Source organism: Seriola dumerili, unplaced genomic scaffold (genome assembly GCF_002260705.1).
Source record: "Seriola dumerili isolate Sdu_G_001 unplaced genomic scaffold, Sdu_1.0 BDQW01000138.1, whole genome shotgun sequence".
Taxonomy (NCBI): domain Eukaryota; kingdom Metazoa; phylum Chordata; class Actinopteri; order Carangiformes; family Carangidae; genus Seriola; species Seriola dumerili.
Genome location: NW_019174393.1, coordinates 13,494,707 through 13,514,387, shown reverse-complemented (window position 1 = coordinate 13,514,387; position 19,681 = coordinate 13,494,707). Strand labels below are relative to the sequence as shown.

At 40.2% G+C, this 19,681-nt stretch overlaps 1 protein-coding gene across 1 annotated transcript; it reads right to left on the bottom strand.

Moving 5' to 3' along the window:
* Positions 1–718: 718 nt before the first annotated feature.
* Positions 719–19,427, bottom strand: LOC111224596 (mucin-19-like). The gene is made up of 43 exons (XM_022749146.1): positions 19,342–19,427; positions 18,442–18,486; positions 17,820–18,045; positions 17,252–17,381; positions 17,022–17,085; positions 16,602–16,684; positions 16,169–16,364; positions 15,941–16,066; positions 15,729–15,849; positions 15,485–15,620; positions 15,314–15,391; positions 15,140–15,209; positions 14,883–15,020; positions 14,607–14,756; positions 14,303–14,397; positions 14,083–14,215; positions 13,521–13,764; positions 13,317–13,357; positions 12,842–12,930; positions 12,359–12,513; positions 12,133–12,271; positions 11,095–11,199; positions 10,761–10,955; positions 10,542–10,614; positions 10,289–10,458; positions 9,834–9,990; positions 9,480–9,590; positions 9,176–9,317; positions 9,035–9,063; positions 6,560–8,884; positions 6,063–6,304; positions 5,707–5,893; positions 4,593–4,806; positions 4,004–4,176; positions 3,740–3,809; positions 3,498–3,607; positions 3,363–3,394; positions 3,111–3,264; positions 2,457–2,494; positions 2,200–2,307; positions 1,834–1,873; positions 1,272–1,380; positions 719–1,067 (listed from the first exon to the last, which is right to left on the bottom strand). The coding sequence occupies exons 1-43, from the start codon at positions 19,388–19,390 to the stop codon at positions 899–901; spliced, it is 7,461 nt and encodes a 2,486-aa protein (XP_022604867.1). The 5' UTR covers positions 19,391–19,427; the 3' UTR covers positions 719–898.
* Positions 19,428–19,681: the final 254 nt, after the last annotated feature.

The following is a 19,681-nucleotide window of genomic DNA, read 5'->3' as shown; positions in this document are numbered from 1 at the left end:
TCTTCCTGTCCTATTGATAGCCACAAACAATGGCTTTCTCTGTGTGTCCCAATGCCCGAGAAACACACATCAAAATATAAACACAGTATATAAGATATTCATTATAAATACTCATTTTGACATTACAGCTGCAGCAGCTCCACAATGTGGGATTCTTTGCCAGCCAAATTGTTATTGTCATCATTTTTGTGTAAATTATTTTTGTAATTCATAACTTCATTGAAATAAAGACAAATCTAGAGTTGAATCTGAAAGAGCCAGTTCACCAAAACTATTTTTTTTTAAATGATTTTTTTTTTTTTTTTAATTTTCTTTGTCAATACAGATTTTTGACAGAAGAGAGCCCCTGCTACTGCAGATAACCCAGGGACCGCAATGTCCATGGTTTTAACAGGGATTGCGTCTTCCATAGAAATCTGTTTACAGTGAAGTTCTGGATTATTTAGAGTAACAAGAGTATTTCAAAACCTGCATAGATAAAACCAAAACTGTCTGCTTGGCTAAATATCACCACTATCAAGAAGCTATTTTTTGTCACTTGAATGAAACGACCCTAACTTCCAGACGAAATGTCATTGGCACAGAAGTGATCAAAGCTACAACAGCGTTGCTGCCGCCCGGGTGAAAAAGTGAGAGTAAAGTAAATTTACTTTAGGGAGGCACATTGTGTTTTATGAAGTTGAACTAACTGCACTGACAGAAGATGCTTACTACAAACTTTGGTGATTAGCTAATGATTCACTTTATTTGATACTATTAGTTTTGAATAGAGAACAAAAACAATCAAATATCAATTCATAATCTACTAAATTTAGATACATTAGTTTTTGATTTGGAAATGTAATGGATACGTTACATAATCATATATTCTTGGCTTTGGTCTGTGCTGTCTGTGCTGTTAACGCAGTATATCACAGCTTCTGCACTCACAGCTGGTGATATGCTTGTAAGCGTAGTGTCTGGTAGTGTGGTCGGAGCACTGCAGGGTCACTGATCTCCTCTCTGAGCGCCGCTCTTGACAGGTTCTGCTCTTCTGCTCCACCTGTAGGTCACCATGCAACACCACGCTGATGCCGTGGACCGAGTGGGGAAGAAAGGAAGGGAAGCAAGAAGGAGGGGAGAAATGTGTTATTGTAAGCTTAATCAGACTTAATCAGGAATGACACATCTCCTGCTGAGTCCTCAGTGTGGACACTTATAACAGACCTGAGAATGTGTTCACTTACTCTGTCATAACTATTTCTATTGACCAGTGATAGATTTCTTCTCACCTGGGCTGAGACACACACTGGCCCTGACACACAGGCATTTCTATGATGGTGGTACAGTTGTCTATGGTGATGTTGAAGCTGGACACCTTGGGAGCACAGCTCTGATTACCTAAAGGTGAAGAGGTAAAGTTTAAATTTTAAACAGTCATGGCTGTTAATTTGTACAATTTGAATGTGCAGCTACTAATTGTCCAATAGGACCATATACATGTACTGCGCCAGGGTTTGGACAAGGTTAGTGTATTGTTTGGGTAATGTTAATGTTGACACTCAGGCAACAGCAACAGAGTTGAAGCCAAGTAAAGGCTGCTTGGGGTCCTTTGCTTTTCACAGCATCATTTTAACATCATCTAAATTGCCAGATCAAATAAGTCACTTGGCCAAATTTAGGTTTATGATAGCTTTTAAAAATAACATTGTCGGCTGAGTTGTCCCATTTATTTAAATGCAGAAAGGTATATGAGCTGAAAGGTTGAAATTCAAAAAAACAAAAAGTGAAATGACCTTTCTCCAGCCAGCTGATTGGTTTTGACTAACAGCACATTATTGGTTCTCAACTTACATGTAAAGCAGCAGTGCTGGTTATCCCAAATCCTGTCCTCCTGGAGAACAAATCCACAAGAGCTCATGATTAAAGAAATACTTAATTATGATCCAAGTGCATCAGCTTTGGAGTTGTATTGTCTGAAATCTTAAAGTCACAATGAAATGTGAATTTCTTTTGAGTTTATTTTTTCATTTATATACAACAGGTTTACTTTTACATGAAAAGCTAGCCTTGCTGTGCAGTTGTTTCAGTAGTACCACCAATACATTTTCATAATAAGACAAATCTAAAGCTGGGGAAAAATGCAGTAAGACACACTAGAATAAAGCTCATGAGATTTAGATTTATTAGTTTAAAGAGTAGAGGAGGGGTGTCCTGTACCTCAGGACAGTTTTCCCTGGGACACACTCTAGTCTCAGTCTGAACGCCCTCTTTGCTGCAGCTGAACGACATGCAGGGATGGGTGGCATCTTTCCATGTGTCTCCCACCTACACAGACAAAGGTACTACCATCAAGATATGTAAAAACACAATGTATTGATTCACATCTATCCAAAATCGAATTCTGCTCCAAGGAAGACAAAACTATTCTCTTTATCATCTTGTACCTATATTAATGTGAGATCCACACAACATACCTTGTATGTCTTTTCATTATAACTGCAGTTCTTCTCAACTGAAAAATAACACAGTAAATAAATAGTGTCCTGGTACAAAAGGCCAAATATGTATTAGTATTCATGTGAGGAAAAGGAAAGTCTCTGAGATAGTACTTAAAAGGTGCTATATGTTAGTATTTTAAAACCTTCCAAAATTAAGTAAAATAATCACCAGAATATGATGAAATAACAGTTTGGACGACATGTCAAAGACATTTATGTATTGTGTTGCAGCGATTTTTAATGAAGTTAGCCTGCTAACCAGCTAGCCTGTCCTGTCTTGTAATACCACTTTGTACCTCAAGAGGCGATAGTGAGTGACTGTAGTGTCGAGTCTGCTCTCAGTCCAACATGAGAGGATGAAGAGGTAACACTGCCCAGAGGGCAAGAAACCACATTCAGTGACAAATAAAAGAAGTGATAGAAATATAAACAAACCAAAAAGTTAACACTGGCGTTACTTTCCACCGCTGGAGACAGCTGCTGTGAGTACAGGAATGAAGTTTGATGCTGAACTTGCAACATTTCTTCTAGACTGGTAAGTAAACAGCTGTTAATGCTTAAGTTGGCTGTGACTTACATATAGCACCTTTAAACCACCATTTTAAAATATGATGAAATGCCAGTGCTTACCACAAATCTGATGACCACAGCACGAGGTGTTTACCAAAACACCAGTGGGGCTACAGACAGGAGCTGACTGAGGGGGGTTTGGAAAACACTCCTCTGTCTGAGTCTGGTTGTTACACGTACACAGGTTACAGTTGGACTCCCACACCTCACCAGGCTGGAAAACAGGTATAGACATAAGTTTTAAACCTAGAGTTAAATCTACAGTTACAAATATTACTCTTTTTTTTTTTACATTGATGAGACAACTATTACCATTTTGGGCTCTCCAAGTGGTCCTTTACAGTCTGTGTGGAAAGAAAAGTAAAGAAACTGACAATTTATCCATGTAAGAGGTCAGACAAAAGTCTTCTAGGTGTCATTGTCACCCTTATAGACCATGTCACTCACAGTGACAGTCAAACACGCAGCTGTTCGAGTGATTTCCTGCCCTGAACTGGCCGTTGGGACAGAAACAACCTGGAGTGTTTTTTTCGAGGGAGGCCCCTGGATAGTGCATTCTGTGTAGCCAAAGCAGATGAATGGTGAGGATGGAAATGATGAACATCTTGACAGTCATGATTATTCTGGATTTAGAAAGATGTTAAAAAAAACGTGTAAAGACATTATTTGTAAAAGTAAAGTCTCCAAACCCTCCAAAGCAGAAGTCATCCATCTTAGGATGACATTCTCTGTAAACCAATCCTTTTGGACATGGCACATCTGAAACATGAACGAAGACAAGGTTATTAAATTAAATATCGGTTTAAAGAACACTTTATTGACAACATTTTTAACCGAAACATAATTACAGTCAGGTTCATAAATCAGTGTGCAAATACTTTAGGACAACAATTCATCCTTGGTTTGATTGACTTTGTTTTGCTGAGTGTAGGAAAAAAAAAAAAAAACCATACCACAGCTTCCATTAGTTAGTTTCCTCCACTCAATGCAGATACCAACATGCTTGCATTCCTCAGCAGCTTGTTCTAGAGAAGAACAAGAGCCGTTTCCGTTCCGGCATGAATCAAACTCACAGTTCTTCTTTTTAAGCTTCAGATTGACATAATAACTGCAGTTTAAAAATGCTCTGAGGAAACAGAATAGATTCGATTTTTAGTTAATAGTTAAGGAAGATACTCTCAAGTAAAACATACACTTAAAGATAAACAGCTGAGGTTGTACACCATTGAAATATTGAAAAATAAAAACACAGAAACTAGATACAGAGAAAACTAGCTGAAGTGTTGCACACGGTTGCTCGATCACGGTTGTGGATGACAGCTTGAGCAATAGTCGCTAGAGTATATGAGATGATAAGCTATGGTGACATTGGATGGTTGCTACTATGGGTCTGTAAAGGTACAGTAGTTCCTAAGTAAAGTAAAACCATTGTGCCTCACTTTTATGACATATAGTGTGATAGCAATATGTAGCAAACACACTAATTACCAACTCCTTCAGCAATTCCCTCAACAGTAGTGTGTGTTAGTGTGTGGAGCTTACGGGTGATCTAGCAGCTCACACAGTGGGCTTGCAGGGCTTGCAGGGCAGCTGGGTGCCGGAGTTGTACCAGAATGACAGGGTACGTCCTTTGGTGCAGAAACACAGGCTGGCTTCAGAGGGTCTGCGTACACCCAGTCATAGGCCGTCTTATCACAGCAGCTGTTGTCCTCGATCTGCCCCCCTCTACGGATGCATGATCCGCTACCACAAACACCTGGAAAGAAGATGGAGAGGAGAGGTCAGTTAAGAAGATGTGTGATCTGATATCTAATACACATTTTAATGGACATAAACATCTATCCTAAGGACCGACATTAAACAGGCTGGTTTGTAGTTGTATCTCCAATATTTTGGCATTATATGACAAAAATAACCTGATAAAAGTAACCTGAAGGTCGTTACCAGATTTAAGGTAATGCCACACAGTTAGCTGGTCTTCTTTAGTTTTTTAGTAGCCTCATGTCTGAGAGGAGAGATGTCAGAGACCTGTATGTATTTAAACCTAACTCTATGCACAGCTTTAGCCACTTTCAGCACATTTTTTTGGTTCTCTAGCCCACACATACAGTAGTAGTAGCAGTAGTAGTGGTATATAGACATTTCCGGCTGGTGAACATAATAGTGCATGAGGCAAGCTGAAGATCCAGCCTAGCATATCTTTGTCAGGAGATGGTGGATAAAAAAAAAAGAAAAAAAGGGGAAACCAAACATAAATTTACCAGGTAGCCAAACACAAAACATCTGGATGCTCACGTCACCTTATGTCTGCTGCGTTGTTGTTTTGTATCACAGACCTGTTTCTTTGGGACTGTTGAGTGTTTCTGTTGTCTGGCAGTCAGAAATTGTTTATAACATTAAGCAACACATACTATTAAGTTTTGTTAGCTAGATAACTAGCCTGCAAGCTAATTTAGTGAAGCAGCTAACATGTTGTCTCCTTTATCAGTGACAGAGGATTGACAGACAAGATTAAGCTAATAAATTCATAGAAGTTTGTGATTTTTGCCTTACCTGAAATCCACTCTACACACAAATACACACTGTGGAAACAGATAGACAGTACAGTATACACTTAACCACACCTGAAGAGCATTCCCTTTAATCTGTTACTCACCACATTGTCCCTGGGTGTTGTTGTGGAAGTGCTCCATGGCCAGATTGACCACCAGGGTATAAGACGGACTGAGGGAGATATAAGAGCGGATCTCTGGGAGATAGATTGACACCATGTACCCTGTGGTCTCAAACCTCAACCCATGCTCCTCGTATGGCGGCAGTATGGTCACATTGTTCAGAGTGGCCTAAGGCAAATTAGATCAGTATCAAACCCACTGTCACAATCTTAGTATGGTACCAAAATACTTGAGTAAAAATATCCTATATCACAGACAATGATTATCAGCATCCTTAATATGTAATGCGGCATGGTATTACGGTGTAAGTAATATATAGAGTTGTATGATATCCTACCTGAACTGCAAACAAATCTGGGATGATATTGAGTGTAGCCATGTTGTTTTGATAATTCAGGATGACGCCTTTAACACAGGAGCCGTGGAGGCCCGGCACACAGTAGAAGTTATCCACAGTAATAGAAAGATGATGTTGTGGTGACCGCTCCTCCACCAGGATGGAGGTGCATTCGTCCAGGAAATCAAAGTTTACACCATCGAAAGAGATGTAGTGGGGATCCCCATATAGCTCACAGCGACCTAGGGAGGATGTGGGAAAGGATGAAAGATGATTTTAGTAGATATGGACAGAAAACAAGACATCAGAACATTACCTGCACACATCAGCATGGTATTGTTGTCATTGTTAGCATGTTAGCATTTAGGTCAAAGCACCAAGATAACTTTGTGCTAAGAATCAGAATACAATATACTGCCTAACCACATAAAAAACAAACTATAGATGTGTAGAACTAAATGTTACTGAAAACAGGCAGAAAGACAGGATACACTTACAGTCACATTTCCATGTTTCACAGCATCCATCTGACACTTTTGCGACCTGACCTCTGGGGCAGATGGGAACTTTAGGCTCTGGACAAACCACTGGAGTCAACTCTATCTTCCCATTTGTACAGGTCTTATGGAAACAGTCCTCTGTCCACATCTCACCACAAGTCCAGGTTTTTTTCCTCTTCAGGTCTGTACACTCATTGCACACTGTTGTGTGAGTTGTCGACTCTGTACTGACTGTTATGATGGTGGACTGTGATGAGGCTGTAGGGACTGAAGTGACTTTAGTTGGACCTGGGGTTTCAGCAGGCGTAGCATTTGACGCAAAGGTGGTTGCTGATTGAAGTGTTACTGTTGGCTCTGTACGTTTTGTTGTTGGCTGAGTTGAGGAAGTAAGTGTTGATGTATCTATTTTTTGGGAATGTGAAACTTGTGTCCACACTGACCCTGTTACGACAACCTCGGTGGATTCAATGGTATTTGTTATTGTTGTAGGTTGTGCTGAGGTAGCAGCTGTCATTGTAGATGTGGTATTCATTCTAGTTGTCGATGATGTGGTGGGTGAGCTGGTAACGCCTGTTGTGTAAGTCAGCTCTGTATGGTTTACTGAGGTTACAGTGGTAGTTGAGGTAGTTGTAGGCATTGGTGTAGAGGTGGTGGAAGGCGTCGTTGACCATGTTTCAGAGGTAGCTGAAACATTGGTAATGGTCGTCAATGGTGTAGTGGTAGTGGAAGGCATCGTTGACCATGTTTCAGAGGTAGCTGAAACATTGGTAATGGTCGTCAGTGGTGTGGTGGTAGTGGAAGGCGTCGTTGACCATGTTTCAGAGGTAGCTGAAACATTGGTAATGGTCGTCAACGGTATGGTGGTAGTGGAAGAAGTTGCTGACCATGTTTCAGAGGTAGTTGAAACATTGGTAATGGTCGTCAATGGGGTGGTGGTAGTGGAAGGCGTCGTTGCCCATGTTTCAGAGGTAGCTGTAACATTGGTAATGGTCGTCAATGGGGTGGTGGTAGTGGAAGGCGTCGTTGCCCATGTTTCAGAGGTAGCTGTAACATTGGTAATGGTCGTCAATGGGGTGGTGGTAGTGGAAGGCGTCGTTGCCCATGTTTCAGAGGTAGCTGTAACATTGGTAATGGTCGTCAATGGGGTGGTGGTAGTGGAAGGCGTCGTTGCCCATGTTTCAGAGGTAGCTGTAACATTGGTAATGGTCGTCAATGGGGTGGTGGTAGTGGAAGGCGTCGTTGCCCATGTTTCAGAGGTAGCTGTAACATTGGTAATGGTCGTCAATGGGGTGGTGGTAGTGGAAGGCGTCGTTGCCCATGTTTCAGAGGTAGCTGTAACATTGGTAATGGTCGTCAATGGGGTGGTGGTAGTGGAAGGCGTCGTTGCCCATGTTTCAGAGGTAGCTGTAACATTGGTAATGGTCGTCAATGGGGTGGTGGTAGTGGAAGGCGTCGTTGCCCATGTTTCAGAGGTAGCTGTAACATTGGTAATGGTCGTCAATGGGGTGGTGGTAGTGGAAGGCGTCGTTGCCCATGTTTCAGAGGTAGCTGTAACATTGGTAATGGTCGTCAATGGGGTGGTGGTAGTGGAAGGCGTCGTTGCCCATGTTTCAGAGGTAGCTGTAACATTGGTAATGGTCGTCAATGGGGTGGTGGTAGTGGAAGGCGTCGTTGCCCATGTTTCAGAGGTAGCTGTAACATTGGTAATGGTCGTCAATGGGGTGGTGGTAGTGGAAGGCGTCGTTGCCCATGTTTCAGAGGTAGCTGTAACATTGGTAATGGTCGTCAATGGGGTGGTGGTAGTGGAAGGCGTCGTTGCCCATGTTTCAGAGGTAGCTGTAACATTGGTAATGGTCGTCAATGGGGTGGTGGTAGTGGAAGGCGTCGTTGCCCATGTTTCAGAGGTAGCTGTAACATTGGTAATGGTCGTCAATGGGGTGGTGGTAGTGGAAGGCGTCGTTGCCCATGTTTCAGAGGTAGCTGTAACATTGGTAATGGTCGTCAATGGGGTGGTGGTAGTGGAAGGCGTCGTTGCCCATGTTTCAGAGGTAGCTGTAACATTGGTAATGGTCGTCAATGGGGTGGTGGTAGTGGAAGGCGTCGTTGACCATGTCTCAGAGGTAGCTGAAACATTGGGAATGGTCGTCAACGGTGTGGTGGGAGTGGAAGGCGTTGTTGACCATGTTTCAGAGGTAGTTGAAACAGATGTAGTTGTTAGGGTAGTGGAGGGCACAGTTGTTTCTGAGGAGGTTGAAGCAGTTGGGATGATAGTGCTTGATGTAGAGGTGGTGGCAGGTATAGTTGTAGTTGTAAGTGGAGGTGCTGTTGGGGTAGAGGTGGTAGTAAGTTCTGGTGTTTTGACAGTTGGTTCTGTAAAACACTAAGAAATAATCTACAACTTTTTCAAACTTTCTTGTACAGTTGTGAATCTAGTAGTAAATGTAGTGGGATGTGAATAGAATTCATACTTACGACACTTAATTGTTCCATTTTCACAGGGGCTAACATGAATAATAAAGAAATATCCAGTTATGAATGTGATGACTGTTAATACATTACATTTCACGGTGTTACAATGTGTAGACAGTGTACATTACAAATGGCTCATCTTACCACTTATTAGACTGTATCATCACCACTGTCCCAGGATGAATGATTGTGTCATTGAAATAACAGGAGCAGTTCCTCAATTTGGTGCATTCCCCAGTGTTTTCATCATAGTATGGTGCATCTTTTGGACATCTGGGGAAGCAACCTTATCCAAGAGCAAATATAATGTTTATTTTCACAGGGTTACAGTTTATGTTAACAATGCCTAATTAATTTACATTAATGCATTATTTATATTTACAGATTCAACTGAGTAAGAATTAAGCGAAGCTGCTATATTTGAATGAAATTCAGAAAACCTGGATACCTTCCACCTTGTGAGTGAAGTAGTTGCCTTTGCCACAGGTTAGCATCTCACCACAGGGCTCATAGTGCCAGCTACACTGGCCCTGCTCATTGTAGTAGTCACAGTAGACCGCTAAAGGTGAAATGATCACAGATTAAGTCAATGCAGTCTTACTTATGCCTTATGTTTCGTAAATTTCCAATAATAATGAACACTTTTCATCATAAGGATTGTTGGCTATAATGATTGATTACCTCACGTCTAGTGTCAGTTTTCGGCATAATGACAAAGAAATACTATCTTTCCGCAAACTATCTGAAAAAAAGAGTTAAGTAAAACTAACGTTACGTGGGAAAAAGGGTGGTCTTAACTTACGACACAAATCAGGTGTTCTCCATTTGACACACACATCCTGGTCGCTGCAGGCCTCTGCGTAGGCTGCCACTGCTGTGCAGAAGCCCAGGAACTTGCCTTCAAACTCACAGGAGCAAGACTCCTGCACACAGGCATGGTAGTACGGTTCTGGGTCCACCTGGGGATTGTAGATCATCCAGCAGAATAGGGATTTTATCAACATGTTTAAGGGCTCAGGAATTTATTGATGTCCATTAATGTGAATAGCTACTGTAGGGTCTTATATTGCAGTAGACTTGGATAAAACAATCTTCAGTGTTGACTGTTATGCTTATGGTTGATCATCAATGATCTGAGTTCCTTGTACACTATACCCCTACACTCTATGTCACCCTTCCTACCAAATGAGTAGGGGGCCCTGAACAGAAATCCAGACCCTGGTCTTAGTGGTTTGCTAAATATGTAAAAAAGCATACTTTTAAGTGGCAGTCTTTGAAGGTGTCTGATGCAATGATCAGGCAGCGGCGCTGGGCCCAGGCTGAGCAGTAGGAGTTGCGTTCACATGGAAATATCTCAGTGGTCACATCAGAACAAGGAGGTGTGGCGGCTTTCCAGCTGTTGCCAAAGGCCATGGGGCTGGAAACCACTAAACACAGTGTTTCTGGGGTTATTTTGACCATCATGACAGAAGTATTTGTGCATCTTGAAATAAAGACAAAGCTAATTTACCTGCTGAGCCACTTATCTGTAGGTCATTCATCTCATTGGAGTCAAAATTACCACAGAGGCCACACACTTTGTTCTGAAGGAGACATTTTTAAAAAATTAAAAAAAAAATGAATTTAAAAAGTATAAAAAGGCAATTGCTATAATAAATATTTCTACAAAATGTGCATTTCAAAATCATGCCTCAATTTCAAAATCCATCATAACATCCCAATCACTCACCCTCCAGTTTGGATGCAGCTCCATGGTGATCCTGGTGTGTTTGTCCCAGATGAGAGTTATCCCTCTGCTTGGCACTGAGATTATGATGTAGAGTCCCACGGTGTGTGTGGTGTAAAGTGAATCTTCTTGCATGGTCCAGCCTTTTTGGAGGCGTCTCGTCACTCTCATATCACTCAGGGTCAGGGTGACTAAGCCCTGGATGGGACAATACCGGACAGTTACAAGATTATTTAAACATTTTGATGAACAACCTGGAATAAATAAGCAAATGAATGAATGAAAAGAATACAGCTACATGGTCAACAGCTGAGAGTCTTTGTGAAGAGTCACCCACCTGCAGGTCCAGGACGATGGAGCGAGAGCAGGTCAGTGCCTCATCGCAGCAGGGTACGCTCTCCACTCTGACAGAGAAGGTGCCGTTTCTATTTCCACAGTAATCCTGAGGTAAAAAGAGCAGAGTTCAAAATATGACAAACTAAAGCCTATTTTTAAACTACAACTAAGTTGTTAGGCTCTGCCACTCAGACTAGTTTCAGATTACATCCCTGTTTATCCAGAATCATATAAAATATGAACCATTTGTGTGAAATTTTGCCATAACTGCTGCATGAAGTCATGTGTTATGTCTAAAAAGTGTTTTGTACGGTCACAGTGTCCTTGACCTTTGACGTTCAACCAGCAAAATCTAATCAGTTCATCCTTGAGTCCCAGTGGACATTTGTGCCAAATTTGATGAAATTCCCTCAAAGCGTTACAGAGATATCGTGTTCACAAGAATGGTGGCCTTGGCTGTCGCCGGTGCAGAGGCATAAAAATGCGCTATACTATGGATCAGGTAATTGGGTAATGTACCATGTCCCATGAAGACAAAATGTTCGAGATCTACAAAGCTTTAGCAAAGACATCTGTAAGTAAATGATTGTTATTAGGTTAAGATTTTTAAAAGAATTAGCTATGTAAACCAGAGTAAGTGTAATAAATCTCTGAGGTGCTTAAGAATAACTACTTATCAGTCCACCAAAGTGCATGTTCGGTTTGTCCTCCCCCTAATGTGGGACAGAGCTTAGTTGCTTACTTGTCAGACATCACAGAAACACAACAAAAATATATGTGATCTGTGGACTTCAAAAATATAATATTTGTGTATTATACACAATACTAATTGATACGAAAGATCGAAAGATCGATAGATAGATAGATAGATAGATAGATAGATAGATAGATAGATACTTTATTTATCCCCTAGAGGAAATCCATGCGTCCATTAGATCATTGTTGATAATAATAATAAAAACAGTTAATAACAAATGAACAATAATAATTGTATATGTTTCCTGTATTTTGTCATATCTTTACACCAGTTTGGTCTCACCTCTACAAGTGTGTACTGGCAGTGTCCGTCAAAGCGGAACCACTTAGAGTCAAAGGTCTGATAATGTCCATTTCCATACACTTGACACTTCCCAGGGCATGGCTCGTCTCTGCAGTGCCACTGACCCTGACCACAGACACTGGGAGACACAGGGAAGTATTTTAGCTCATGGATGAATAAGACATTGAATCGACAAGTAGTAAAGCAGCAGTAATGCAGATGTTACCATGTTTTACAGTTGGTTTTCACATGCTGTCCTGCGCTGAACACTTTGCCACTGTACACACAGGTGCAGTTGTCCAGAGAAACGCAGTTTCCACGGTGATCCTCATACTGGTCATGTGGGCAGTAACAGCCGCTCTCACAGGTCGTACTGGCACTCTGGAGATCACACCAAAGCAAAGTCTATTAGCTCAACTACACATTTGCCTGATCACAATGAAAGAAATCTGTTTTGTACAAAGTGGAAGTTATAGCGCTGCATTTGAATGACAGAAAGATTTTAAAATAAAATGACAGATTTGAAGACGAAATACACAAGAACAAGAAATATATTCCCTTAACGTTAACAAAATAGAACAGGCCATATGATTAATCTTACGATTATGGCAGATAGTTAGTTAACTACTGAATTCAACTGAAGAATGAATAACACTAACACATGAATAATGTCGAGCCCTGTGAATAAACGTATAATCTGTTGACCTACCAGTGGTTTCCTGAGACTGTCACAGGTTTTCTGAGCCGTGTTAACTGGGAACTCGGAGCAGTGAACACAAACCTTCCCATTTCTGCAGCCTGATGCAAACAATCATTAAATACACAAAACATATTAGTGTGCTAACTATATCAGACAATTTGACATGATATTAGCATAAATATTTTTAGTTAGTTTTGTCAATTACTGGTAATGCATTCTCTGAGAAACAAACTCAACTTATATTGTAGGTAAACTATGAAAATTGGTGGTTGTATCAAAAAAGACAAAGTTGTGTGAGATGGGCCTGTTTTTCCATTAGATTTTCCTGTATTACAGATCTGAAAAATTAAAATTTATGTAGTTGAAACATTAGCTTTGGTTAATTCTCCAGAGATAATAAAGGTTGTTAGTTGCAGATTCTCGGTTTAAAAAGTGTTTTTGAAAATATATACAAAATACTAAAGATAAAAGAATATTTAGTTACCACAATCCTTGGAACAGTGCAGTTCTCCATTCTCACAGAGGCTGTAGAAGACACGATGCTGGATGTGAGATTCAAAACAATCACTTTTGCTGACACACAATATATCTACAAGATAGATGTGGTGTTCTACAAAACTAAAAATGGTAATACAAAAAGGTGTTTGAGCATCTTAAATAGTTACAAACACATCAATGATGAGCTCACCACTGTCGTCCGTCGATAACAACGCGCCCCGGCGGCGTTGTCCCACCATAGTGGTGACATACACACAGTGCTTTTGGGGTACAGAGGTGTCCTTGGTTCAGGTGAGTTCCTTCCGGACAACCACAGCCCTCCACAGGAGCATCATCCACCCAACAGCGAGGGTCAGGGCCAGACAGGGAACGACATGTGTGGTTGCAGGCCAGCATGTCGTAGGAGAACTCTTGGTTCTTCTGACATTTAAGAGCTGTGACACAACATTGTGATTAACATACAACTAAATTTTGGTCTTCTTAAAATAATTTGTGACATTTTCATAAACACACATTTACTTTTGCTGCTTTATTTTTACTGTAGGGTATCTGAGAGGTGTTTACACAATGCAAACATCGCATAGAAATGACCTCTTATCACTACTGCCAAAACAAAAAACAATAAGACATTGTCAGAAGCAGTAATGATCTAATTTAAGCTTCAGACAGTTTGATCATAAGTCCAGTGGTGGGATGAGCTTTCTATATTTATTTACTGTATATATTTACACATTTATGAAAGCTGGACTCACTGCAGTTGGTAGCTTTCCTCCAGTCACCAACTGCAACACCGAGGACGGCGCAGGCTTTGGCGTAGCTGCCCAGAGCAACACACAAACACTGCTGCAGATTGCTGCCACAGTTACAAGTTCTTTGGATGCAAGCCTGAAAATAATAATCAGTTTCAGGTTACCAGGAGTCCATCATAGCTGAAAACTTAACGATTTGGTTGATGTGTGAAAGTCTTCTTACAGTGTGGAACTGATCCGTTGGGATATGACTATGGCATTTGGCAAATATCCCAGTTGGGTGGTTCAACAGAGAACACTTCTCATCTGCAAATATTTCTGCAAAAAATACATATTAAGATAATGAAATCTGTTTGCAAAACCCTCTGGAGGTAAAGTATTTTCCTTGCAGTTGAAGTATTTGTTGAATATCACGGAGAAGCAAGCAAGCCAGTGTTTTATTATCCAAACTTTGTTTTCTATGTGATGTCTATTTTTAAAAAGGCAGCCACACATTTAACAGGTACATTTATATCATTCATTGGTACCGTTGTCTGTGTTGCTGCAGGTGGGGGGTATGTTCACTGCACATGTGCCCACAGTCCAGGACAGAGCGAACTGCTGTGGCGAGTTCTCGATGATCCCGCTGCTGGTGGTGAAGTCGTCTGTGGTGTCATTGTTGCTGTCGCCACAAAGACCTGAAAGACAGACTGACTCTAAGAACACATCCAACTGGACCATGCTCATAAAACAAAAAAAAAAAACAAAAAAAAAAAATCAAGTGAACATGTTTGACCTGTGTGTTTGTAGACTGAGATCCTCACCTGAGATTATGCCAGTGTGGTTTCTTGGTGGAGTGATGTAGAGCTGAATCTCAGGAGACATCTGGACTTGGATCTTCATACCAAAGGATGTCTGGACTTGGACGTACATGGAGGACTGCCAGAAAACCAGGGCATGATCTGACGGGTGGCAGAGATTAGCAAGTGACTCGGTAGATGATGGACAACACTTTGTTAAATTTGACCTAAAAGTTTCATCTCTTTGTCTGTTTTTGTCTTTTTTCTCAATTACTTCTTACCAGACTGATGAAGTTCAGTAATCTCTTCCTCTCCCACTTTAACTCTGTTGTATGAGAATGTATACACGTCCTACAAATCCCAAAGGACATTTATATTCACTTATGATACTCCTTCTTGACATTTGTTTGATAGATTATATGGTGTCGAAGTTAATCCTCAAAGACTGTCTGTACCTGAAAAAGCTGAAGGACAACTGTTTTCAGAGACACCGCCTTCTCAGAAAACTGAATAGTTATTATCCAGTTGAGACCCTTGAAAAGGAATTTTAAAGGACAGTCAGTATTACAAAAAAAGGCAACATGTGTTGGTTAATGTTAGATGTTGGTGCAGTGGGAAAACTTTACCTGTGACACCACATATGTACATTTACCAGGGACGATATATTGTTTGCCATCAAATGTCGTCACAAAATGCCCTTCAATGAGACATCTGGCTGGGCAGAAGTTGTCAGAGCAACGCCACTTCCCACCCTCACACACGCTGAGAAAACAGATATGAGAAAGGAATTCGTATTTAAAAACTTCATATGGAAATTCCCAATTCATGCATATTCCATTAGTATGATCAGCTTTGTTTCTGCCTCCTCACCACGACTGACACTTGGTGTTACGTGTGTCTCCAGTTACGTAGCTGCTGCCGTCAAACACACAGGGGCAGCTGGACACATTCACACAGTGGAAGCCATCTGCGTGATCATTAAGCACCGTACCTACACACAAAATTCGGTGCAGCCTTAACCAGCAGCTAAACAGCAGATTTACACAGTGAGGAACTAGATCATAAAATCAGACAGTGCTCACCCTTCGGGCAGACACAGGAGCTCGTGAGTTCCTGGTTGGAGAATCTGGGGTTTGGGTTGGAGCAGCTGGGAACAAAGGGATCACCCTGTTCTACATGAAGCAGGTCTCCTGGACAACTATGTGGAGCTGCATTCAACCACAGAAACACACATCACTCCAGTGTAACTAACGGACAGACAGTCGAGTGAAGTCTATGAAATCTTTATTTAATATAAAAATGTCACCTACTGCATCTGGTTGAAGATCTCCAGATGTTCCAGATGTAGCTGTTGTTTCCACACTGCTGGACAACTTCTTTGAAGAAAGCACAGCTGATGTATTCGCTGTTTTCATAGCTGTAGATGTTCTCTTCACAGAGTTGGACATAATGAGGCAACCTGGCTTGCAGACAATCCAAGGTGTAGGAAAAGAACAGTCTGCATATCTGCAATCAGAGAAACCATCTGAACATCTGGAACTAGGATCTTACGTGTGTTTAGTTTCATTTTATGTTCAAAATGTAAAGACAGCTGAATGGATTGAGATCTAAAATGTAAGTTTAGTGAAAGAAATGTAGAACTACTGTACAGTACTTTAAAACTTATATGGTGTGTACATCCTACATACAACAATCCTTCAGTTCGGTTTGAAACTGAAACAGTGATCAAATTATTCAACTTACTGGATTCATGACAGAGACAGGATCTCGGGTTTGACATGTGTCCTCAGAAAGCACGCTCTCTGTAATAAACTGCTCCTTGTTGCCTAATTTCATAGAAAAGGTACACTGTTATAGCAAACTGCATGTGCACGATTATCAAAATTTACAAAAGCAAAAGTTGTTGGTATTATCATCTACATTCTAAAAATTACAAGTGAAACTGACATTTTAAGAAACTTTGTAAGGAACATCTCATTTTAACATCAAATATCGCTAAGCAAAAGTTTACCAATTACGTGTAATATTTATTTATTACCCACAGTTTTTACTACTTCTGCTTCCACAAACACCATCACTGCCACTGCTGCCACTAGTAGTAGTACTGCCACTAATATTACTACTAATACTACAATACAAGAACTACTACTATCGCCGTCGTACCTGGAACATTGTGTTTTCCACACAGTCCGGTCATGTCAGTGCTCAGCTCCTGCTCCAGCTCCACCTTAACAAGTCATGAGAAAAGGGTTGATGTTGGCGCTCTGCAGGACTTAACAACTGTAAATATTCCAATAAATGTGTCATATGATGTGTATGCGTGCTTTGTTTGCATTTGTGTGCCTGATTTTATGCTCTCCTGTGAAAGATGTGCAGCATTAGTGTCCTCTCACCCTCAGTGTGTCTATTCCTCCAGGTACATTGTGCCAGGTGACAGACAGAGGAAGCAGCGAGCTCTTCAGTTTAGTGTAGATGCCATACTGAAAAATGTGCTGGTAGGTGTGGTCATATGGAAGGGAAACACTGTCCGCAAATAAAGATACAGAGGCATCAGTACAGAGATCATACAGTTAGTAAAAAAAAGTTCATAAATAAATACTAAATGATAACACTGGTAAAATATTTCACCGTCTACCTCCTACAAAACAGCCTGAAAGTCACCTTACAGATTGTGGCCACCTCCAGTGATCCTACCATTGTTTGTTTTCAATTAATAATGCACAGTGTCCCAGAATCAGAGCTAATAATAAACTAACATTGAGGCCATTAAGAATGCATAAAGCTGCCAACCACCGGGCTGTGCGGCTGAATATGAAGCAGTTGACTGATGTGAAGTGTCAAAACAAATACAGACTAAGAAGATACTTGATCAGATTTGCACTAATCATTATTTAGTTTGTGTAGCTGCAGTTTTCCTGGAGTGTCAGGAGCATCAGGGTGGGTTAGGATTCAGGGCCAAACCTTTTCTTCTCCACCAGGATGCTTCCATTCTGCACAACAGTCCTGACTTTGTTGATGATGATCTCGACTTGGACCAGCAGCCCGCTGTCACCTCGCCGTGTGGTGATGTCACATTCAACCCGGTTGTGGGTGAAGCGGGTGAGGGTGAACGGGCAATTGGATCTCACATAGTAACCTGATCCGTTGAAAGGCTGGACGACCCCGCTGCCAAACGTCCTGCAAGTGTCTGATCACAACAAAAGTCTTTTTACTGATTCATGATGGACAGTGGCTGAAGACATGACTGAATTCATTAATGGTTAATCATAATCAAATAATGATTCATTAATTTTGATTTATGCTTTGAAATGTTGGTGTAAAATGTAATCATCAGTACAGCCCACAACTTAAATTCACTAATGAAATGTAACTTTAAGTTAGTTTTGCAGCACCCATTACGCTGGAACAATGCAAACAAAATCAGTTAAATCTACTTTACAGATTAGTATGTGATTTTAGTTTTTTTTTTAATATAAGCCATTTTAAAATCAATAAATCAATAAACATACAGACCAATTATTATTTCAAGATATGTAAAAATCATATCAAACATCAAAATTAACATTGATTGTCTAATACTCACATTTCTGAGTTTCTGTTGTTGTGACTGATTCAACTGTCCCTAAAACTAGGTGAGAAATACAATAAAAATAATCAAAACTATGAATAATAACACAAATACCTGGATATCGCAGAAATCCTATAATTATACGGGAAATACAGCATTTGATCAAATATACATGATACACATAAGCGGGGCAAAAGTAAAACTAGGAATACTGCGATATAAAAACTGCAATGGAAATGTTACTTCAGTAAAAGTACAAAAGTGTTATTAGTAAATTATACTTTGAGTATCAAAAGTAAAGCACGCAGGGATTCTAAAAAAACTGCCTCTGTAACTGTTATATTCACAACTCAAATTTTATATCATTATATTATATATGATTATATGATAATTACTCTATATGATAATATGTATGATGCATTAAAGTGTAAGTAGCATTGTACTGTATAATCTACAACAGTGCATAATATTTTTTAAGCTCATGTTTTGTGTCTAAAATCTTCTGAAAGTTTGAAACTAAAATTGTCAAAAAAAATGTAGTGGAATAAAACAGAAAAGATTTCCCTCTGAATTTTGTAGTAGAAATAAGTTACTAGTACCTCAAATTTGTACTGAAGTACAGAACTTATTAATATCAATAATCAATTATCAATAATTGAACTTAGTTTAAATCCACCATTCAAAGTAACAACAAAGCAAATTCATTTTCTTACTTGTGAGCCAAATGTGATGAAAGGCCTTTTCTCTGATTTAACTCATGAAATGGATAAAAAATGAAAAAGGTGGAAAAATCTGATAGTAACTTTTGTCCACCTTGTAGAAATTTCATTTTGCAAAATCCATGTCTCATGGCACATTTTCTACTTAAAATAAGTATTTCATATTCAAATGGTTAAATGAAATATTGCATGGTACCTGAGGCCAATGAGAAGTAGACAGCCAGCATCCATCTCTGCGAGGACATGCTGCCTGATGCTCCCTTACTGCAGGAGAGCAGGTGAACCAAGTGGCACTGTGCAACCACCCCACCACAGGGGCTATATATGCAGTGTCCATACACACACACTGCCCGAAACACACTTGAACTTCTTTCTGAGCAAATACCAGGAAACAAAAAACAGATTAAACATTAATCTAAATGATGATTGGGCAGAAACACGATAAAGATCACACAATGCTGGAAAACCAGCTTATTTTTTAAAGTAAATCCTGCTTATCATGTTGCATTTAGTTACACTATTTCATGGTAACAACA

Coding starts and splice junctions, on each gene's coding strand:
- LOC111224596 (XM_022749146.1), bottom strand. CDS start 19,390: ATGTCCTCGCAGAGATGGATGCTGGCTGTCTACTTCTCATTGGCCTCA. Junction 15,850..15,940: donor CTCCTGTGTCTGCCCGAAGG/GTGAGCACTGTC, acceptor TTTTGTGTGTAG/GTACGGTGCTTAATGATCAC. Junction 2,495..3,110: donor CTGTGGTCATCAGATTTGTG/GTAAGCACTGGC, acceptor GTTATTTTTCAG/TTGAGAAGAACTGCAGTTAT.